At 36.8% G+C, this 23,664-nt stretch overlaps 1 protein-coding gene across 1 annotated transcript in view; it reads right to left on the bottom strand.

The window, feature by feature from the left end:
• ANO2 (anoctamin 2) overlaps window positions 1-23,664 on the bottom strand; it is a 130,986-nt gene that overhangs the window by 91,200 nt on the left and 16,122 nt on the right. Inside the window, exons 2-8 of the mRNA XM_063395389.1 lie at window positions 15,750-15,848; window positions 11,999-12,150; window positions 10,824-10,878; window positions 10,247-10,295; window positions 7,357-7,412; window positions 7,063-7,104; window positions 4,284-4,348 (exon numbers count right to left, since the gene is read on the bottom strand). Of these exons, the coding sequence (XP_063251459.1) occupies window positions 4,284-4,348; window positions 7,063-7,104; window positions 7,357-7,412; window positions 10,247-10,295; window positions 10,824-10,878; window positions 11,999-12,150; window positions 15,750-15,848 (518 nt within the window). The remainder of the gene's footprint in view (window positions 1-4,283; window positions 4,349-7,062; window positions 7,105-7,356; window positions 7,413-10,246; window positions 10,296-10,823; window positions 10,879-11,998; window positions 12,151-15,749; window positions 15,849-23,664) is intronic.

Raw genomic sequence — 23,664 nt, 5'->3', positions numbered from 1 at the left:
CACAATGAAAGGCCAGAATTCATTACACACCGAGGTGAAACAATTTTCCACCAAAGGAAAACATAGTTACAGATAGGAAGGAGGGAATATATTAGCTAGACATTTTGACTAACAGAAACTGCTGAGTTTTGATTTATGTTCTATACACTATAAATAATATTTTAGTTAACTTGCTTCCCTATCTGCCCCTGCAAAAAGAGTTATTGTATACATAGTCTCAATCTTTACATGTCTTCCCATTTCAGGCTTTATAGCAAGAGGCATTTGGAGCTTTGAAGGTAATCAAGCTATAGATAATGTAGCCTGTTAGCTACTAAGAAATTGGGTGAAATTCTAGAAATGGGAGATAGAAATTAAAATATGAAAAAACATTAGAAAATGAGCTGGGGCCTTATAAAAGCAGTGATAACAAAATAAGCTCCACCACAATTAGAAGTGAGCCAGCTCTGCCTGATTTTCCTGGAGTGACGTAATCTTAGATTAATAGACCAAGAGACAAAAAGGTGACCTCCTCTCTACAAGGATGGTCCAATCCTGAAATTTCAGTTCCTACATGGCTTTCCAGCTGCAGGTATTTCAAGATGCCCATTACCAGGAAAATGTGCCAGTTTTCCATGAGTTAAAGCTTTCCTTTCTCAGAAGGAAAACCACCTCTTTGTGACATCATAATCTTAGATTATTCCCTTCATCTGTCATTTAGAGCTCCTAAGTGATAAATGTTGCATTACAACCAGAAATAAAATCTATTATAAATTTCTACTGCGCTTCTTACACTTGTGTTTATTTTCTTGACTTGCTAGAAGTCATCAGAGATGTCCTTCTGAAAACCAAAAAACTGTGACTGTAAATAAAATCAAGGGATATTTGCTCCAAAGAGGGGGGGGAAATTTCTTGAAAGTGGTGCAGTGTTGGAAGAGGTGAAGCTGTACGATCTCCATCCCAGGAGGTTTCAAAATGCACGAGCAATTTGATCTGGCTTTCAAGCCAACTCTGCTTTGAGAAGAGAGGAGCTCTAAGGATAACCTATTACTTCTAAAATCATGTTGTCAAAACTTTGATTAATATTCAATAGCATGCAAAAACATAAAACCTGCTTTCTTTATGCAAGGTCATAGAACTCTTAGAGAACATCCTCCCTGTCTCTGGATCAACAGTAGCATCACTGCAGAGCTTGTTAAAAACTGAATTTGAACTCATCTTCATCTGAGAAAAGAAAATCATCAAAAATAGAAGAAAATCACTAAGTCACAGATGTTTTATAGCATTTTTTATATTACAGGGTAAGGACTGAGAGGAACTACTGTTGCTAAGTGCAACAAAATTCCTAGAAAAAAGTCACACAAGAGAAACTCCTCTCTAGTGAAAATCAGTACTTAAATTAGGATGACAGAAAAGGTTTTACAACAGACAGACCTCCAGAGCTCTGAACACTCTAAAACTGCAGCTTTCATTTTCTACTTTTTAATATACCCCTCAGGCCTTCCTGAGATCCAGACTAAGGTCCAGTATTTTTCATTCATCATTTTCAGTACTTCTAGCCTAAGATATCTGTTAGAAAACAATTCACGATTTCTCTCATAAATAACTGTTTATAATCCTCTTCATACAAATTAAAAAGAAATAAGCAAAAAAGAATTGAAATTCATATTTGGACATTCATATGCTTTTGAAAATAAAGCACTGCATTAGGCAGACTGTGCTTCAAACAATGCTTTTTTATATCTGGATGTGCACTGAGAAATGAGGTGTTGCAACGTCTTACAAATCAAACTTCAATTCACACTGTATTACTTGCACATTCTGCACTATATATTTCCTTAAAGTCTTTATCTGAAATTGTTCTGCTGTAGAATAGAAATATGTAACACACATTGTGTTTTTATTTGGTGAAACCTTCCTTACTCACAGCTGCATTTCTTTTACAAAAAAAATCTGTCTTTTCTTATGGCCCAAAGCAGTCCACAAAGCTAGAGAGGGATATTTTTACAGGTTAAGAGACAGGAGTGAACGGAATTATTGGTGAATATTATAATGGTCTTTTATTTCCTTTTGTTATTAGGAACTTCAAAATTTTCTGAGACTAACTATGCAGTTAAATTCCCTGAGGATTACAGATATTAGAAGAGAACCCCCAGTCTGAACCAAGGGTGAGCATAACAAATATGTGGCTCCTGTCTTTGGTGTACAATCCACCGGCAACTGGCAACAATTGTGTGGTCAGAAGGAAGGTGCTGAGGCACCAGGAATAACCTAAAATAATTCTACAGTGCCACATCTAAACTTCCAGCATAGACACTTGAGTTAAAGAATGACTTTCAGTTTGCATTCCTGCTGAATGAGTGAAAGAGTAATAGTCAAATATACGTTGCAAGCTGTATTTAAAAACTAGCAGCGTACCTCAACAGAGTTAATGAATTTGAAAACTGCAGGCAGGACAGGCTTTGAGTAAAAAGAAAGATAAATGCTGCTTCATCTGTCCATCAAAGCCTGAATTTAAACTTAAGTTACACCAGGAAAAAAAAAAAAAGTTGGGTATCATCTAAGCAATCTAAGTAAGGAAGGTCACACTAAATTAGCAAAAAGCACAAAGTGTGACTTGTGATGTCTGCCAAGGGAATAAGTATCCACATCAAGGCTGAGCTCAAATACCCCCATGGCACAAAAGTGAAGAAACCCACTTCACTGGCAGAAAGAGAGGGGTGGCCATTCTCCAGGTACATCTACACTGAAGCTCTAACATTAGCCAGGAAATAAAAAACACATTTATTTTAGTGGTAACAGTCAAATTTGCAGTCAAGCAAAATATGGAAGATAAAAGCAAGAAAAGTCATCTCTGAGAACAGAGAATCAATTGCACATGTCTGGTCTTCTTTTTGTTTCTCACAGAAGTTTAAACCACAGGATTTCTATGAAATCATATCAGCACAGTGAAACATTATAATGGAGACAGCAAAATACAAATGAAGATGGAGTGTAAGCAGATGTACCTCTATTTTTAACTCAGCTGAGCTGTCAGGTCTGCTAAAACTTGAGAATTCCTCTAGCCAGTCCCAGCTTAGTTTAACACTTGCAATATTTACTAACAGCACAGCAGGTGTTGTAATCTCATTCTGAGCTTACCTGTTCCACACAGGAGCTTGGCCCAGAGTGACTGCCATACAAAAGGTACAGAAATTTGGCACAAAACCACTGAAGCAAATACAGAGGAAATTTCAAAGCCTTGCAGAACCTCAGTAGGGTTTGATGGTCTCACTTCCACTTGCCAGTTTGCAACATCTTGTTCCCAAGAAGGAGCAATTTCTCTCATGTTAAAAGTTAGTGCTTCACTTTTTTAAAAGTTACATGCAGTATTTCCATTTAAAATATAACCAAGTATTTTACAAAGCTTATTTGCTATCCATATTACCAACTGCAGCTTTTGCAGGCAATCACGTAGGGGCAGATCATAGAATAAAAAATGGCTGAAGTTTGATTATTCAAAAGACAAATAGTAACAAATGCCACCTCTCTTATACGAACAAATTATTTTAAAATAGGTATTTGTTGAGGGTTTTTTTATTTCTTAATATCCTAGTTCATTTCTTCCTAGATAGACATCTTATAAAAAGAATATTTCTAGTCTGCAGTTTATTCATTTTTTTTCTTTACTCAGTATTTCTAGTACAAACAAAATATGATACAACAAAAACTCTTTTGTTTTGGCTTTCTTTTAGTTATTGTGGGAAATCCTTAAAAATCATGACTGGTTTGTTTTGTCTTATTTTAAAGCCAACTTCTATGTTTGTAAAGAAAAAATTTATAAATATACAAATCAAAACCCCACTGGGAACACATATGGATGTGTTCAGATGAATAAAACTTGTAAAACCAGGAGTAAAAAAATCAAATCAATCTGAAAACTGTCAAATACTTTCACACTGATTCATGATGTGAACACCAGCTTCTGATTATTCACCAGATTTTGTGACCATACCCTCCAATAAAAATTCACCAATGTAAATGGCAATTCCTCTCCTTTGAACAAATCAATACCTTAAAAACCCCAAAAACTGAAGTATGACATTCTTCCAGGAATGATCACTATAAAAAAGCATAGGTAATGATTGTTTAGTGTATTTTTGTCATAGTAAATTATTATCAGAGCCACACAAAAAAACCAGTGAGGACATTCTTTTCAATGTTCTGATCAATTCAAGATTTCTTTGGCTGAAGTAAGTGGAAATGATTTAATTTGCATCACCTCAGAACCAGGTCCTTTGGTGCTTTACACAAGTCCACATTACCTTATGAGATCAATAGGCTGAAACTTGTAAAACACTCCATATCTTGCCCATTCTTGATACAGCAACTAAAGAAAGAAAGAAAGAAAAAAAACCCCTGGAAATTAACTTGAAACAAGTCATTCCTTCCGTTTTTACAAACATCTTCTAAGAGTTAAAAAATATTTGCTGCACTCCTGGGGCTGCTAAACCCAGCAGAGCCCACAGAAAAGCCACTTTTGTCCCCATTCTGGGGACATCACACAAGGCCACGTCTGCTGTTGGACATGCAGATTCACCCACAGCTTACAGAGAGCTCAAAGGAAGGAGCGGATTCTACAGAAAATTCTTGCAGCAGGAGGAATCCAGCTGGAATAGGAGCAGGGATAAAAGGAAACCTTGTAGGACCTGGGGTAAATTGACCACAACACACTCAACTGCAACAGGCAAAGAATTTGGGATAGTCTTGCTTATTATTCCCTCTTTGATTCCTGTGATTTATGTGACACAACTTCACTGAAGAGGATTGTCCTGCCTGCCATGCTGATATTTTCATATGAATACTTGTTCCTGCCCACTCAAAATCAGCCCTTGCCATTATCCCCCAGTATTACCTACAAAATGTTAGCCTGGTCATACTAATAAATGCTTTCACTCAAATATGCAAAAGAAGAAAGTTAAAACTATTACATTCTTAAAACTCCCCAAAGGCTGCTTTGAGCCCAGCCACAGAATGGAATTTAAACAGCAAAAAGAAAGTTCTGTCCAAAACAGCATTCCATTTAGGAAAAGGTACTTTCTGTAAGTTTATGAGGATTTTTTAATCTGCTTCTAATAATAGGGATGCTGCTCTAGTATATGACAACAATGGATTTCCCAGGTGGGTTATAAAGCCCTCATGGATTTTTTTTAATGTCAAACCTTAGAGACAGCAATGAAGGGTTACAAGTTGCCAGTGGGCCAGAAGCCTCAAGACTAAAGCAGTGTTTATACTCATGGTGAGTTATCATTCTGCTACTCAATACCTTTCTTAAAAAGATTTTTTTAGAACAGAAATCACACTGAAACTGGAAAATTCCTTTACTCTTAGGAAAAATTGAAACTCTCTCAGTTTTAGATTTTCATTACAGATTTCTAATTCTCATAAGATGGGACAAAAGTGTTGTGTCACAGTGCATTTTCTCCAAGGAAATACTGAAGGATTAACCTGTAATGTTACAAACTGGTACATAAACCCCAATTACTTGTGCTGCCCTATTAGCATAGGTACCCCGTAAGTACTCAGATCATTTTGGGGGCTTTTACAAGAGAAAACTGAATTCAAAGATACAGATAAGTTAAAGTGGGCAAAATAAAAGGGGACAGAGGAAAAAAAACCTCAAAAATGCCCTCCTTTCTTTTAAACCTGATCAGGGGTCTTCAGGAAATTAAACACTGAGACTATTAGAATCAGATAGAAAACAGATGATGTTATGCATAGGAATACTACAGAAGATTCAGGGCCTAGGCAGCAGGGACATATGTGAATAATCAATGAAGTATTTCTGGAAAGAAGCTTTTATGTTTTTAATACTTAACACTTCATAACTGAGCCTAATAGGCAGAATAAAAAGAGGGCAGCACAAAATACAACTACTAGGGAGAATATTTTTCCAGACACTGGTCCTTCTAGGCCCTCTTCCCCCCATTCCACCATACCCAATCTTCCTCCATTGACTAATCTTCATTTAGTTTGTTTATCTAAAATTTTTGCTTTCCAAGTAATCTATGGAGCTGCCTCTCAGAGAAAATTCTGCAAGTCCAGAGCAGACAATTCCTTCATGAACAAAAAGTTCAAAGTAACAGACACAAATAAAAAAGCTTTTTTTATAGTTTGTTTTCAAAGTTTGTTTTGCTTACCAAGGTTCATACTCTAAATTAAATTGTATACGGCACATGAAGACATCTAGTGGCTGAATGGCAACATTATTTACCAAAAAATACAAAGATTATGTTTTCAAATTTTACTAATTCTGCATTGGAAAAATCAGATTTATTTGTATGACCTCAATCTTCATAGTATAGTAAATATTGGAGGTTTCCAAATGTTCCCTTTTTCCTCCCTACTATTTTCCCTCTGCATTTCCCAGCCTATTGTTTGCATTTCAAGGAAAATAACATTAGAGAACAATATGGAAAAGATCTTAATAGATTACTTATTAGTAATCTATAAATCTAAATAGATTATTTATAGTAATTAAATGGTTTTTTCCCATTTCTAAAAGTAAGTATACATATTAAATGCAGTTTGAATTCACACTTTCTTTGGGGATTGATCTATTTTTGAATGTCTTTTGATAGCTAGAAACTTTATTTACAAAATAATTGGAAGCAGATTTTTAGAAATTCCATGCAATTTAGTTGAACACACAATCAAATGAGAAGTACAACTATGTTTTATTTTAGTAACCACTGCTCTCAAGGAGCATTTGGTTAGGAAAATAAAATTATTATATGAGTTATTTAATTTTAGCTTCCCTACAGGTTGAAAATCTTGTCTATGTACGCAGACAGAAACTGGAAGCATTTATATTTCAAGATGTAAATTTCAAATTAAATTAACTGACATGCTTCATAAGAAGATATAAAAATCTTGCAAAAACATTTTATGTGCAGAAATAGAGGAAAATATGTAATTCAGAAAATGTATGCATTTGTTAAAACAGCTACTTGTTCATACACTAGCTAATGCTTTACAATGATATTTAAAACATCATTTATTACATTAAATATAATATGAAATAAATTTTCCAGTGTATTTTACCTTTCTTTCATTCATGTCATCATTTTGACCTTCATATTCACCCTGGAGACAGAAAATAATTTAATGACTGATGTAAAAGCAGAAAAAAACTAAATAAAAGTATTTTACCTGTTCCTACGTTGTTGATTTTATTTTTAGGTCACAACTTGAAATGTACTTATATAAGAGTTTTCATATTAGAATCACACTTAGAATAGATTTTCAATGTCACAGACAGAAAATAATAATGTCTGTGAAGGGAGGTCTCCTGAGTGACACCAGCAGAGAACTGGATTTGTAATAGTGTGTACGTACATCATGAAGTGGGTAGGCTGCATCATAAACATTGTTTGCTATTAACGTGCTGATTCCTAAAAGAAAAAGAAAAATTCAGGTGGTCAACACGCACAATTGAAGAGAAAACCTTATTACAGATTTCATTTCATGACATTTCAGAGCTGTATAAATTATAATATTCAGAATGAGAATAGAGCAACATAGGAGTTCCTGACTGTGGAAAATATTTTTCAGAGAAACTCATTTCCATAAAGTGCTTTTTCTTCAGTGAACAGCACAGTTCAAAGACTCTCCTGGCCACTTTCTCATCCTGATAGCAAAGAGCCATGTGACTGAGGAGCAAAGCATCCAGAAGTCCTTCTTGAATCTTTACAATGGTCAGAACCATGGATCCCCACTGGTCAACAATTAAAAACAACCCCCAAAAAACTTCCACAGAAGTTTGTGGATATGAAATCATAGAATGGTTTGGGTTGGCAAAAAGATCAGCCAGTTCCTGCCTCCTGTCATGGACAGGGACACCTTCCACTGTCCCAGGTTGCTCAGAGCCCCTTCCAGCCTGGCCTTGGGCATTTCCAGGGAGTTTAGTCTAGCAAGGGAATTCCCAGCAGTGACTGCAGCACCTGGAGACAGACACAAGATCCCTGCTGGCTCTCAAGACCTGCAGCTCCTACAGCAACTGCATCTTCAGTCTCTGGAGATGAAAACAATTGTTCCATAAAAACAAAAGATAAGTAATTTCTATTAATTAGGTTTATATATATATATATAAATTTGTTCCTGGCCTCTCTGCTTTCAATGCCCAAAAAAAAAAGTAACCAGCTGTCATGTATTTAGTGATGAAAAATATGTCATAGTCAAATTACATATTGTCCTGAAATATCTGGGAAAAACCTTCTGGTCAGAGATGTTAGACAGGCGGTATCAATAAATGTTTCTGTTGATACAAAGATGAGTACAACTACATGCATTCATAGAATCAGAAATTATGCTTAGATAATGTCAAGCCTGCTCCTGAAAACATTAGATGTTTGGAAGTTTACAGTGGTTCAGAGTTATGCTAGAAGAAAATAAGCCTTCCTTGTATAATATTATTGGAGAGGAATCAGATTCATCCTTACACAGATGTAAAGAAATCCATCAGCAAATGTGTTTGAAGTGTTGTTATTTTCATAAAACAGGTTTATAAAATCAAAGACTGCTATAAGCACTCCCAACCTCACTGTCCTGTCTCTTGTGCAAAATTTCAATTAACTCCAATAAAAAAAATTGTTTAAAAAATCTTTTAAACCTCTCCTGATGAGTGGTTTTAAGCTTAACACCAGCGAGATGGGAAATCCATAGTGACCTATGAAACATTGTTTTGGGGGAGGATCTCAGAAGACCAAAGGAATAAGAGAATGTAGGTCAAAAATTATGCACAATCCTGTTTTGGCTATGGACCAGAAAGATGGAAAGGATGAGAATGCTAAAATAGTTATTTCATGTCAAATGAATTCTTGAACTGACCTTAACTTGAAGTGCATCAGGCTCACGCTATTTTCACACTAAGGTTAAAAATTTCCTAAAAAATTATTCCTAGTCTGTTCATCCCTAATGCTAGCTTTTATTCCACTACAAACCAGAACAAGCTATTAAAGTAAACAAAACCTTAAGAGGCAAATATCTCCATGGGCAAAGTGCTCTATCTCTTCCTACTCTGGCCTTCAGCTTCTCTCCAGTTTTCTCCCCAGCTAATTCCAAAGTCTCCAGGAGGGTTCCCAGCAATCCAGAAAAATAAGGCAGCATTCCCGTCTATTGCCCCACTGGAGACATTTGAGCAGATCAAAACATAGAACAACACCAAACAAACTGTTCAAATAGCAGCATCTGCCAAAAGATGTTTTAGAAATTGAGAATATCTGACATTTTAAAGCCATAATTTCTCTCTTTTTTTAAGGAAATAGTGTGGCAGTCACAAATTTAAAAGTTTGTCCTGAGAAAAGACAAGTGGTTTTGGTTGAAAAAGCATTTTGTGTGGCTTTTATTTTGTTACACAAATCATGTAATTTCAATAAAACATATGTCTCCTGTTCAAGGAAACCTAAATTAATCTATTTTCCTATACCAAAAACATGTGTTATCGGAGCTTCCTTGCCCAAAATCACACTAGGACCATGCAGAATTTTGCTGCAGCACATTATTTGCCAGGAATGTTACCCTTGGAAATTGTGATCTGTCCATAGGTGGTCGGGCTGACAGAAAGATTTCCAGAAAATATGTCAGACTGGGAGCACCATCACTTCTTTTCCACTAGGGAGATATGTGCCTTGATCTCACAATGGGTGAGAGAAAAAAGCAGAGAAAAGAGAATATATACACCTGTACAAATTCTGAACCTTAAGAAAATTAAATAAATTCTGAACCCCAAGCTCCAAATATTTCAGCATTATCCCAGAAGTATCTTCAAAACAGTCATATTTAAGTCATATATTTCACTAGGCAGCTCAGGGAGGTAATTTTTAAAGCCAAAGTAATAAAAATAACCTGGAAGGGTGAATTATTCAATTGAAATGGCAAGAAAAATATGGTTCTGCGAGGAATAATACAACATATTGCAGTTGACATCTGAATTTTCCACAGCAGATCATACAGTAATCAAATTCAATTTTATAACAATTCTTGAAATATGAGTTATGTGCCAGATGCTGCACCTGTAGAAATGAAAAGCCAGCTCCCATTACCATCCAAACCATGGGCTGGAAATTCTGATTTTATGCCTCAGAAAAAACATTTAGCTCAATCTCTAATTTTTTTTTCTTTTGCGAAGATGTGCCATCATATCTTGTGACCTGCTATCAATATTCTGTGAGATATCTAAATAATTCCTTTCAAAAGAACACCTCTAATTCTCTTCCCTCCACCTTACCCATGCTGTTTCTGGTCTTTGTAGATGTGCGCTTCAAAATTTCCCTCACCTGCAAAAAAGAACACTGGGTTACCACACAAATCCTCTTTTAGCATGAATTTCATCACCGAATTAGCAATAAAACAAAGTTCTAAAATAGGTGGCTTCTGCAGTGTTTGTTTGCACAAATATTCAATTTATTTAGCAGATTTTATTAATAGTTTATCTGCCCTAACATCTGTAGGCTAAATCCTGCTGTGTCATGTCCTTATAGAAGCATTTGAAATGAAAGGACTATATGGAAGGAAATCTTGTTAAAGATTAGGAGCAGGGCTGAGAAGAGCTTTGAACAACGAAGAGGAGTCAGCAGCTTCCCTGCAGAGCATTTCCCACTCCTGAACCACCCTGCAGCTGCAGAAATGAATTCCTTACATTGACACATACCAGGAATTAGTGTTCTGCACTAATAAGAACACATAAATGCATAAATTAATGAAATTAGCAAAGTTGAAACTAAAACGCTCCCTGTAAATCCCATTCTAAACCCCACTAGCAAATCCCACAAGAAGACAAGGGTATATTAATTTTATTAACTTACTATTCTGCTGCGGGTTGCATTGTCAAAAAAGGTGTCTTTGTCTTTGATGTTATACCTAAAACATTGAGGAAAAAGAAAATCAGCTCTGTTTTAAGACATGGAAGCAGCAAGTAAGAGAACATATAAGATTCTAATTTAGAAATCACTCAGAAAAACAGATGTTTAAAGGAGATACAGGTGACATAGTGCAGCATAATAGAATGTGCTGTTTAAGACCCAGTCATTCAGAGCTCTACCAGGATTGCACTGATGGTGGGCATAAAAATGCAAAATGATTAGCTAATTTAAAATGCCTTTGGACAAGAAGAACCTCTCTATTGTTTACCGAAGATGCTCTTTTAATATTTTTCTTGTAACATCCCCTCAATGTTATAACATGCTGAGGTTATGTTATTTAGTTTCAACCAGCCTGATGCAGATATTCATTACTCTTTTCCTGGCCACTAAACAGTCAGCATTTCACTTGATTTCAAATACCCATTCCACTGAAATTATGCTTTCCCTTAAACCTCAAAATCATCATATGTGAGATTAGGTTCCCAGTTTATTCTCCTCCATCAATTTGACTCATATTCAAAATTAATTAAAATTGTCAGAGGGCAATAAATGAAATGGTGGGTCACTGTATTTATTACTGAATTTTATTTATTGGGCATAAATACAAGGAGACACCCAGGAGGGCAAAAAGAGTGTTTCATGTCAAACTGGGCCCAGAAATATTACTCTGAGTGAAAGGGCAGGTGTCAAGAATTCCTTATCTGCATATTATTAGCTGAGTTTTAATTGCTACAATAAATCTATCAAGATGGAAAATACTGCCATATTTCTACTAGCTCTTGCTTTTTTCAAAACAGGCAGTAATATCCGTAACCAAATAATCAGGAATTTGGTGGGAGGATTTCTACGTTTCAAGCTAAACATATGGAAATTTTATTTGATGCACTGCTTGCAGAGCCTTATCCTGCAGAAGCAAGTAGAAAACTGGCAGAAATTCTCTCCAGCTTAGATTTCTGTTAATCCACTGAAAATCTGTCAGTTTTGGATGCTTCCTCAGGATTTCCAGATATGCTTGATGAATTTCTGAATTTTAACTGAAATGTGGGGAAAAGAAATTACAACACTAAAATGATACATTCCAGCTTTCTTTGTTGTCCATCACATTTTAAAGTACTCACAAATATATTTTCTCTCTGGAAAATGGGTAGGACAAGGTTTTCATCTTGGTATTCTCTTGTTGTGGCACCTGGGGTTGCAGAGGTTCTGTCAATTTGCACCAAATTTCACTTAACGTTTTGAGTATTCCCTTTTCTTCTGTGATTTCATACATCTGAGGAAATCAAACTGAACATTAGCATGTCCCTTCCAAAATTACGCTAAAATGAAGAAAAGGGAAAACCAAGAATTTGCTGTACACATATGTTTAAACCTGTAATTAAAATAAGTGCCTTCTCTGAAGACATATTCCCATATAATTGTAAGCACCTGAATCCATATGGGTTGCAGTTCCAAAAAGTTCTTTTCCCTCATGAGCTGCTTCCAGAAAAAAAAAACTCAGTGCAGAATTGTTAATATAAGAAAAAAGAAAAAAACTGATTCTTTACCCAGAGCTCCAGGTACCTGCTCATCTCAGGTAAACCACCTGTCCAGAAGGGTGCTCTAAGGGATAATACTAAAAACTTCACTAAAATCCAGGGAAAAAAAGGTTACATCTACTGCTTTCCTCTCATCCACTATGCAGGGAACCTTATAGTAAAGGACATATAATTAGCTAGCCAGGACTTTCCCTTTGTGAACCTTATTGTCTGTGCCTGAGGAATGCTTTGTCCTTCAAATGCCTTTCAGTTGCAGACTGAAAAGCTATGACTTTTTCCATAATTATCCCAAGTCCTGAGGCTGGAATATTAGGGATTTAATTTCCTGGCTCTTCCCTCTTGTAAATTGTAATAACACCAAGCTCCCAGTACCAAGTCCCTCGGAAGCAGATTGAAAGGAAGTAGATTGATTTGATTGGGATCAATTCTCAAGGCCCCATGGACTTCTGAACATCCAGTGGACACTGATGGACCCTTAAAAATTCAGTGGCCACAAATGGAAAGCCACAAACTGCTCCCACAGCTGCAGTCCTCTGCCTCAGGACCAGGCAATCCAGGATTATTAATATTAAAGGGGGAGGCAAAATAAAAAGCACTGAAAACCTCAATTTTTCCATCATTCCTGTTTGTTAAGTGATCATTTCCAACATGTGTTGGTCCAATATTTCCCTCACACCTTCTCTTGTTATTAACATAAATTTAAAAGTCTTTTATTTGTGTGGCACAACAGTGGCCAGTTTCAACTCTAGATGAGTTTGGGCCTTTAGTGTTTTCTCCCTGAATATGTGAACCACATCTTTGTAAACTTCCTGTGAGGCCTGGCCTTGTTGCTAGAGATGGAAAATTTCTTATTCTTCTCAAGCTCCACAAGGAGTTCCCTGTTCAACCAAGCACGCATGGAGCATTCCAAAGCAGATTCCCAGAGATCAGAGCTTTGAGTTTGCTCTCTTGAAACCGATGGCAACAACTCTGCTGACTTTTTTTGTTCTCATTAGACTGAATATTTTAAACCCTACCATTTTGTGGCTGCTGTAGCTAAGGCAGCCTCGCACTATCACACATCCCATATGTTCTTCTCTGTTCACAACTATCCAGTCTGGGAAAGAATCTTTCCTAGCTGGCTCACTGAATCCTTGTGGCAAAGTATTATCTTCAAAACCCTTCAGGAATTTCTCAGACTTGCTTGCCACAGCAGTGCAGTATTCCCAAATAATGTTTGGGCAGTGGACATTTCCCATAAGCACAAGAAATTTCTCCTGGTTTCCTGTGGAACAATTCATCAGTCCTATACAACACTCAATGACATTTGTCTTGTTTTCCACCCCCCTAACTCTCACCCAGAAGCTGTCAACCCTTAAATGCAGCTTTTCCTTTCTGTACAGGACAACTCCTCCACCTCTCTGTCTCTGCCTACCCCTTCTGAACAGCCTTTACTCCCCTATCCCAGCACTCCTGTCACAGGATTCATTCCCCCAAGACTCACTAAACCCAGAGACATCACAGCTTTGGCCATTCCCTCCTGGTTATTCCTAATTTTTTCCTGTACTCATCTTTGAGCTTGGCACAGTTTCACTCACCAAAATAGCTCTATTATCATATCCAGAAGTTTATATATATGTATTTAAAAGGACTCAGAGGGTACCTTTTCCCAGCATGTCTTATATTCTGAAACATGATGTAAAACTTAATATTTGGGGGGAAATATATTTGTAACCAATTCATGTTTAGAGGTGGATGAATACTTTCCCCTGGAAATGTCTTTTTTTATGATTTAATAGGATCCTTGAATAAATAAAAATAGCATCACGGAAAATACCTAATGTGTCTTGAGAGCAATATTTTGTATCTTTGAACAAAACCAGAACTTTCCTTCTAGTGGTTACTGTCTGAATTTTTTATTTTATATTGCCAATTCCCCAAAATACAAGATTTCAGCTTTTTCAAAGTGGATATTTTTTCCTTCAAAGGAAATTCCTTTTTCAACTGTTTTTAATTTCAAAAAAACACCCAAACCCTAGAACATGAATAGAACTTTCCTGTCAGTCTTGTTTCTGGTAGTACTGCCATTTCTGCAGCTAGAGATAACAGAGGATTATTTTATTTTTGGAGATAACAGAGGGGTTTTTTTCCCACTCAGAGTAGAGAAGGGGATGAAGAACAGTTGTGAATGAGGAGAGTGCCACCACAGATTATCAGCTCCTGGACAGACCTTAACCCAGGCTAAAATGATGGCAATATTCATCAATTAAAATAATGTAAAATTTACTCTGGTGCATCTGAAAAATCTTGGAGGGGAAAATTCCCATGAGGGCAGAAGGAGGGAGAAATAAGCAGGCACCAAAACACATAAAATGAGTGAATTTTGGACATGATCAAAGAGAGGAGTTGAATATGTAGAAAGTTTCTAGAGGTACTGTAGCTGTCTAAACCTACTTATTTTCAAAGATTGATTGGAAATATCCTTTTTTTTTTTCCCTGGGATACCAACACATTAAGAGTATGCAAGATTGATCTGGCCAGCCTTCTGATAATGACAGGTTGTAACAGCATGAAATAGGAACCACAATGAAGCTTTTGGTGGATGAAAACAAGACGAAAAACTCAAACAAACAAAGACAGTAGGAGAAAACAAAATCAATTTTTCCTTTATTTCTAATGACAACGTTTTTTAGTGCAGTTGATGAGTATCACTAACTAAAAGCACAAGGCAGTTCCCCTGACTCCAGTGGAGTTGCTAACCAATGGACTAAATAATTTCAGGAACACAGATTGGGGGATTTGCCACTCAGAATTTACAAGGTTTGCCAGGTGGATACTGAACTCTGCTGCAAACAGACAGAGGAGGGTGAGCTGAAGCTTTAGTGACAACAGGCAGGTCTGAATTCACTGAGTCACAGATACCACCAAAACACATTCTCTGGGGAGAGCCTCTCTCTCTTCGGAGAAGTCTAAAGGCAATGGCCAGTTTCAAACTATCTTCCATACTACCCCTCACCTCTGAGGGAATTTCCTTGACAAAAATCCAGACAGCTCCTGCCTTCTCAGCTTTCAAAGCCCTCCTTAACATTCACCTCTGTCATCACCCTCCTGAACGCAGTCCATCAGCCAGCTGCCTCTGTGGCCTTTAAAAATCGCTTTGGAAATCCCAACTTAAACATAGCTCTGAACAGTAAATCATCTCAAAAGACTTGAAAACCTGAAAAATAAGCCTGACAGTTCATTTCTCTGATTTTTGGAACAAAGTAACTCCATGGGCTTCTATACATTTAATGATGATTCTGATCCCTGCTCCTTCAATCATAAAACTTGTTGATAGAAAATGGGGGGTATTTACCTTTTTAGTGGGCATTTTTATTTTAAGGAGTTCTGCTTCTCGACTGAGGACTTGCCAAGGTGCATGTATACGGACAAAACTCAGTCCTTGGCTCTTGTTCTGAAACAAAAAAAAAAAGGGAAAACAATGTATTTAAATATACTTGAACAAAATGTAGTGCTAAGGTCTCAAGTGGTCAGGTTCAGCTAAATCATTCAACAGTAGGCAACAATCACAGGGAGTAACCAACTTCTGCTACAGCTGGGCTGCAAAGTAAAATTTTCCTTAAAAGCTGAATCTTTTATGCTCTGAAATCCATTAATCTACTGCCTGCAGTGTAGTTGTGTTTGCAGCAGGATGACAGAAAGCTCCAGGTTCCGATTTTGGAATGATGTGAATGAGAAACCCCCAAGATACAGCCTTTTTTTTTTTTTTTTTTTTTTTTTTTTTTTTTTTTTTTTTTTTTTTTTTTTGTATATTGATATTTTGGATGGGATCTGATTTCTTTAGTGGGATTTTGTGTCCATCTGAACCAACAACATTAAAAAAAATCTCTCCTGCTCTGGGTGGGCTTCTGGGTGGGTTTTAGTTCTCATTTTCTAATAGTCTTGCCCAACTATTTTCTAGACACTTCATCAGATTAGTGGTTCCTTACAGGGAATCAGGCCAAACATTTGTTGCCCTAAATATCTGCAAACCTAAAGAAAACATAAAAATTTGAGTAGAAAACTTAAAGAAAACATTAAAAAATTAACTTCTGATTAGAGATATCAGCCTCATGTTTATGTAAATGATTGGTTGTGGTGGTCAGGAGTACAAAATGACCAAAGAGCTTCAGCAGAGTTTTTTGCAAAAGATGTCCTGGTAGCACATCTGAGCTACAGAAAGGCACCCTGAGAGCAGAAAGCAGCACCCCTGAGAAAAACATGAAAATTAAATGAAGGAAGGTTCAGACAGCATTTTCCTCAAGGCACACAAATAAATTGTACCAGTAGATGACAGGGATAAGTGCTTACTTTGGAAAAGTAGGGAAGAAACTTTGGAGGGAGATTAGGATGGGAATATCAGAGAAATCAAGGTAATGACCAGCTCTCACACTGCTCCTCCTCTTTGAGGGAATTTCTTGACAAAAACCCAAACAGTTCCTGCCTTCTCAGATTTCAAAGCCCTCCTGAAAACTCTCCTCTGCCATTATCCTCCTGGCTGCACCCTGGCAGACCATATCCTTTAGGGAAAGACATGGAAGTGAACACAGGAAGACTTTCAGGAGGAAATTCTTCGCTGAAAGGGTGCTCAGGCATCAGGAGGGGCTGCCCAGGGAGGTGGTGAAATCCCCATCCCTGGAGGTGTCCAAGGAGTGCCTGGATGTGGCACTCAGTGCTCTGGGCTGGGTGACAAAGTGGTGATTGGTCAAAGGTTGGACTCAAAGATCTTGGGAGATCTTTTTCAATCTCAATGGTCCTGTGATTCAAAGGCTTGATTAATGATAACTTTAATGATCTTTGTGTGGTTGCTTTCATCTTTATGTAAACCCCAAATACACATTTACTGAATGCGTCCTCATGCTTCCTGATTAAAAAACAACAACAACAACAAAAAAAAAGTTAGCTGGAAATCCTACTATTACTGCAATAACTTTGCTCTCATTTCCCCTATAGGTGCAACATGAATGACAAAAATCACTCCCTCACCTTCAGCTAACATTTCTTCAGTGGACCAATGCTATTTTAAAAAGCAGAACGAGCTGCAGAATCTCTCTTCCATCAGTCCACTGGGGAAGTAAGCTTTAAACGAAGGAAGGAAAAATTGACTGGGCATGAGCAGATGTTCTGGTAATCATTTGCTGAAAATAGATTAATAACAGATGAGAGGTTAAATTTCAGTGGGTGAAGATCAGGAGTTTCTTCTGAGCTTTTGGCTAAAATCAACCATGTGTCCCTGTCTGGGGGATTATATTCCATGTTGGCAAGAGGAGGGACAGTGTGATCTAATTGGTTGCTTCCAGCTCAGGCTCATATGACTACACAGATTGCAAATAAAATTAGGCAAATAATTTGATTGAAAAGACCAGATGAAGAATATGATCCTTGTATATCTGAAGAAAAATAAGTTGGAAAGCTGTGCTGTTCATGAAGTGATATCAGATTATGAGGACTCATACCATTAAAAATCTTTACAAGGCTTAAAAATCCCTCCACGATGGGAAATTAAGATGATTTTAATAAACACTAATGAAAAGTAAATAGAGTAGGAAGACAGGACTAGGTGACTCTGGCTGCAAGGCAAACGAAAGATGCAGAACAAAGGGCTGCTGGATGTTTACCTTGGGATAACTAGAACCACATCTTCCCCACCTTCCTAACATTCAAATTAATCAAACAAATTTAAAATAAATTCAAAACCATCAATTTAATATCACAGCTCAAGAGATGAGCCCTCTAGCTAATTTTCTATGGGCTCACCAAAATAAAAACTTATAGAACTACTCCTCTGGTAAAATTCCTTTCCCCACTTTTCAAGGCTTCACCTGCAGCAGTTCCAGGTGTCTTTTTTTTTAATGCCCTTTTTTCCTTATGATGTCTGGCAAGGATCTGCTCAATTAATTTATTCCCAGAGGGCTTCTTGTATTGCAAACATCTCCAAAAGTTAGAACTTGCTTTTCTCCTTGCCAGAGTGGATTTATAACTGTTTACTGGAGACACCACCTAACCTATGTCCTCTGGTTAATCACCTGAAATGATAATTATGCACATGCTCATCACTTTGATCTAATGAAATGCTGTCAGTCTTCTATTTTGAATGCTCAGAACCACTGCTGCTGATTCATTGTACTCTGGATGCGTCACTAAAGCCAACATGTGGCGCTGGCAAACATAATTTTTGTTAGACCATTCACTTGTTACTTAATACAGCCATGCTTAATCGAGTCCTTTTTCACTTGCAGCTGATGTCCCACAGGACTTTATCCTTGGCCCTGCATTGTTCCATGTCTCCATCACTGCACTCCCTGTTTATATTATTTAAATTACTAAGTATTCCTAGGCAGATGACAAACAGATTTGTTGCTCTCCTGATCCCTTTTTTTCCCCCTGTCAAATCTATATTCCATATTACATAGTTCTTCCAATAAATTTCAAGACTAGAAGTTTTTCAATAAATTCATTCAGAGTTATTCAAGATATTTATATATCTTGGCTGCTTCTCTGTTTTCTGAAGCTGAATTGGGTTTTCCCATTTCAATAGAAAACTTCAGCATTAAAGTCAAATGGAAGAAAATCTGGAAGGTCTGCTTTGCTTTTCAATCAGCACATGAAGAAAAATATATTGGGTATTTCTTTCAGTTTATCATGATTCTTAGCAGTCTAAAGCAGGGTTTTAACAGCAGCCTATATTGTATTTTTTTTCTGTCTCAGACTGGAAATGTATAGGCTGAATAAAATTCAAATTTCTCCAAAGAAGACTTTTTCTATCTTTCTGAATTAACAGTAAAACAAATTGGGACCTGCATCTGCTGCAAGTCTGAGATTTATTGCAAACTTATGACCATCAAGGCCACAGCAGAAAAAAAAAAGTATGATAACTACAGAAGTTCTCATATAGATAATACATAAAGTGATTATTCTTTTTACTGAAAACTGAAATTCTGAAACATGGCTAGACAAGCATAACTAAGCAAAACTAAATTTATTTGGGCAGCTCTAATATGAGCTATACCCTAATACAGTACTAAAGGCATCAGGCTTGTTTGTTACTATCAAGCCAAGAAAGGGGAAAACCAATGATTTTATTTTGGAAGAGCCCCAGGTTGTTTTGTTTGTTTATGGTGAGCATATTGTTCCTTGGAACTCTGCAAATACAGAATTTATTGCTGAATGTTACATCTTAGTAAGCATTTCTCATCATTTCATCATCATGAAATCAGTAATCACTCCATATTTAAGGAATACAGTTTATAAATAACTTATATATTAAAGAAATAATTATTTTTAAATACTTGTCCAAAGAAAAAGATTTCTGCTGTGTATCTCAACAGGAAGAAAAAGTAACACCAAAGGGTAGAAAGAAGCTGAAAAGAAGTTGTGAATTAATGTCTAAGGGAGTCTAGGGAATTGCCAATCTTTCTAATAATTTTTTTTAAATGTGTGTAGGAAATGGAAAAAGTATAAATCATCAAACCTGAAGCATGTAAACTTCTTAGGAAAAAACCTGAATACTGAACATTAAACATTTTATTCTTCTGTGATTATTAAAGAGACAGAAAAATAGCTGGCAGCAATATTTTAATGGCTGCAGTTAATCTAATGAGACAAGTTTTGGTAATGTAGCCACATTGGGAAAGTGACAATGAAACAGTTTGTAGTGAGGAAAAGACAGGTTCTATTAGCTCAGTAAAAGTAATCTTCCCATTAATTCCATCACCAAATGGATCCATCACGTCTGCAAATGCAATTGTTCAAAATTAATGTCTGCTCTCCTGATACCAGCCCTGGAAATCGAGGCAAATACCAAAGTGATGTGATAATGCAAATAAAAAGCAATTTCTTGTTATTATCACAGAACTGTGGTCACCTTCATTTAACAAGAGTAGAGCCAAGTGCTGAGCTGTTGGCCCCCAGCAAGGATTGCATGACACAGCACTGCCAGATTCAGGCAGAGACTGCAAAAGTGGCTGTGTTTTCTGCCAAACAGATTGGATTTCTATCTGTGAAACAGAGTGTTTCTGTTCCTAAAGTTTTGTGTCCAAGATACAAAATCAGTCCATCACCAATGATAGTTTTGGCCATTCCTCTAGAAAATGAAACTGCAAGGCACTGGTCCAGGTGAGACAACAACACCCAGACTGTCCTGACATGGACATGTCAGTCCAGAGCATCTCCCTGCTCATTTTATCTTAGAGTAGAGGCTGTATTCTATAATTGTAGGCTGATGATTTAATTCTGCCTCTTACTCTATGAAGACAATGGAAGTTCCCTCTATCAAAAGACTTTTGTGAAGATAAATATGCTCCAGATTGAGAAGTACTCAAATAAGGCAATAAACTAAGAAGACAGTATGCCTATATATCATGCAATTTATAATTTTCCTATTTTCCTTCAAGAAACTTTTACCCTTTTACCTTTGCCAAACTTTCCCTTTCTATTTTCATTATTTCTCCAGGGTATGGATTTACCTCACTGCATGGGTACACAGACACACTCAAGATCTTGAACAAAACTCCAATAATTTACACATTTTGACAGTTTGCTTTTTCTTAATTTCTACTACCAGTGATGGTGCAGATTTGCCTTATTTATTTTGTTCTCTTACTCCCACATGTGAACATAAACAGTTAAAGGATATATTGGTGTGTATAAGCATAGAACAGAACACCTGGTCATGAAAGATCTGGCCAAAACACCTAAAAAAAACCCTACATAATCTCAATTTCTTAGGCAAAGCACTGTGAAATTAAACAGTGGGCTTTGCTCATCCTTTGCAATGTTTCTTCATGACACTGCAACTCTCCAACCAAAATGTTCCCACTCATGTACAGACAGGAAATGTCTCTGAATGGAAGATGATATGGGAAGCCTAAAAACACAGGCATGCTTCCCCTGAAGAAGATGGAACTTTTTAATGGCAAGGAACAAAATGAAAATGAGCTGCTAGAAACTCAAGCACAAATGTAGAATAGATTGATAAATCTGCCAAAAAAAAAAAAAAACCCAAAAAAAAAACCACACAAGCAAAAAAACCCCAAACCACAAAAAAACCCAAACCACAAAAAAACCAATGCACAACCTGTGCATTATTGCAGTGTTCAATGCAGGATCTATATGCAGGTGAGTAAGAAATATGCCAGGATTGTCATTCATTTTAATTCCTTCTAAATATGCATTTTGGATTTAAAAATTACTTCACTTCCATCAATATTTTCCAAATGTTTATCTCTGTCCACTAATCACTACAGCATGAAAATATGACTTTCAAACATAAAGCAAAATCATCTCTAATTATTTAGAATAATTTTATCAGCAATTTTTTTTCCTGTATCAATGACACAAATGTGTTGCTACAAAAGCCTGGCACAATTTCAATATATATTCTGAGACTGAATACTATAAATAATAATTATAAAATGTAAAATTTAAAGCCTCCCCATCCAAATCAAAATGCCTCAAAGAGGAAGGGAAGACTGTGTCTACTCTACCACGTCCTGTATTTTGACAGTACCAACAGAAAATCACGTAATCAGCTGGCCTGGCTACACTCAGTGCCAAATTAGCTAAAAAATAAATCAATACTCTGTAGAATGCATCATATCAAACTTTATCATCAATAATAAAATCAACAAACATCTTGAGGCCAAAGAGTTAACATTAAAAAGGGCAAAATATAATTTCTCTTGAGGGAATGAGATTCACTAATCTGCACAGAGATTTATGGCCTAAACAATTTTCCAGATGAAGCAGCAAGATCATGGAAGTCAATCTTTAGACCAGATAACAGGCATGTTACCAGTGGAGGGATTAATGAAACAGAGACTGAACTCTTACTCTAGCAAACTCAATTTCAAGGGAAAAAAGGATTTGGAGAAAAAACAAAAATATTAAAAATACTTAGGACTGAAAAACAGAGGAAGGGTACTTTAAAATATTCCTTCATCACTCCATAGTTGATCTGGGTTGTTGACAAACATATGAAGGGATGATTCAATTTTGTGTTGAAAGATTTCAAAGTTCAATTTGTTCTTAGCAAAAGTACTTTAGGGGGCATTCTGTAATTTGAAAGTGTTAACAGATGGTACAAATGCATTCAGTTTAATAAGAGTGTTCTCCTAATCAGAGGCTACAAGCTTTTCCAGGATGGTGTGGCCCTTCGAGGTCACTCTCCCCAAAGATCAGTAGCAGTAAAAGGAAGGTTGGCTGTGTTTGCAGGGGTTTGATTGGGAGGGGATTAAGATGAAGATAATCAAAGTGTCTGGGCTGGCTTGTTTGCTGGCAGGGAATCCAAAACCTCCCTGGACAGCTACAACCTCACTGCAAACAGGGAGAGATAGGGGAGAAGCAGAGTTGCATCATATGACTCATTTTGGAGAAAGCAACAGGTCCAGGGGTGGAGAATTAATCAGTTAAACAACAAGGAACTGGGTAGGAGGAGAACCTACACTGCTGGAAAAAAATTAAAAGTCACTAAGGGGATTTTGCAGTGTTAGCAGTATCCAACATCAGCTTAAGTGGCCTGGAGAAAGTTGAAGAAGATTAAGTTTTTTTGGGGTAGCAAGGAGAAGGGCAGACTGTGGAAAACTGTAGAAAAGCTTTGTAAGAGCCTGAACAATGACAAACAGCTCTCAATGTAAAGAAATATAAAGCAATATCAGTGGGTTAAATCCAGATTCATATATGAGATGCTGGGCTCTGATTTCACCGGTACTGGTCGGTAATGACACCTCAAGGTTGCAAGAGAAAATCCTTTGAAAAACAACAGTTGAGTATTTTCTAAGAGCCAAGAAGTAAAGCTTACATTTTATTAGGAAAGGTACAAAGACTAAGAAAAAAAAAAAGCATTCAAACATCCACATCTTGAACTCAATGTGCACTCTCTGCCTCCACACCTCCAAAGAGATAAGTTAGACCAAAAATGGGTTCAGAGGACCCAAAAGGCCTTGTTATGGTATCTAGACAGGAATCACTGAGGAGACTGAGGCTTTTGTTCTGGAAATTTGAGGAATTTATTGTGGAAGTCTACGAACTCCTGCATGATAAGGAGATGGAGCATGGATGGACTGCCTAGAGTCTCTTTCAGAGCAAGCTCTACAGGGCCTCAGACAAAGCCAAATTAAAAATCAACAAAAGGACAAAGATATCAGTGCAGCAGGGAAGTACCTCTGCCTTGTGGATGCAAAAACTGAATGACATTTTAAGAAGATGTCTGACTTTGGGATAGAGAGCCCTAG

Source organism: Prinia subflava, chromosome 4, assembly GCF_021018805.1.
Source record: "Prinia subflava isolate CZ2003 ecotype Zambia chromosome 4, Cam_Psub_1.2, whole genome shotgun sequence".
Classification (NCBI taxonomy): Eukaryota; Metazoa; Chordata; class Aves; order Passeriformes; family Cisticolidae; genus Prinia; species Prinia subflava.
Note: the sequence above shows the minus strand (reverse complement) of the source record. Positions and strands in the feature narration are given on the sequence as shown.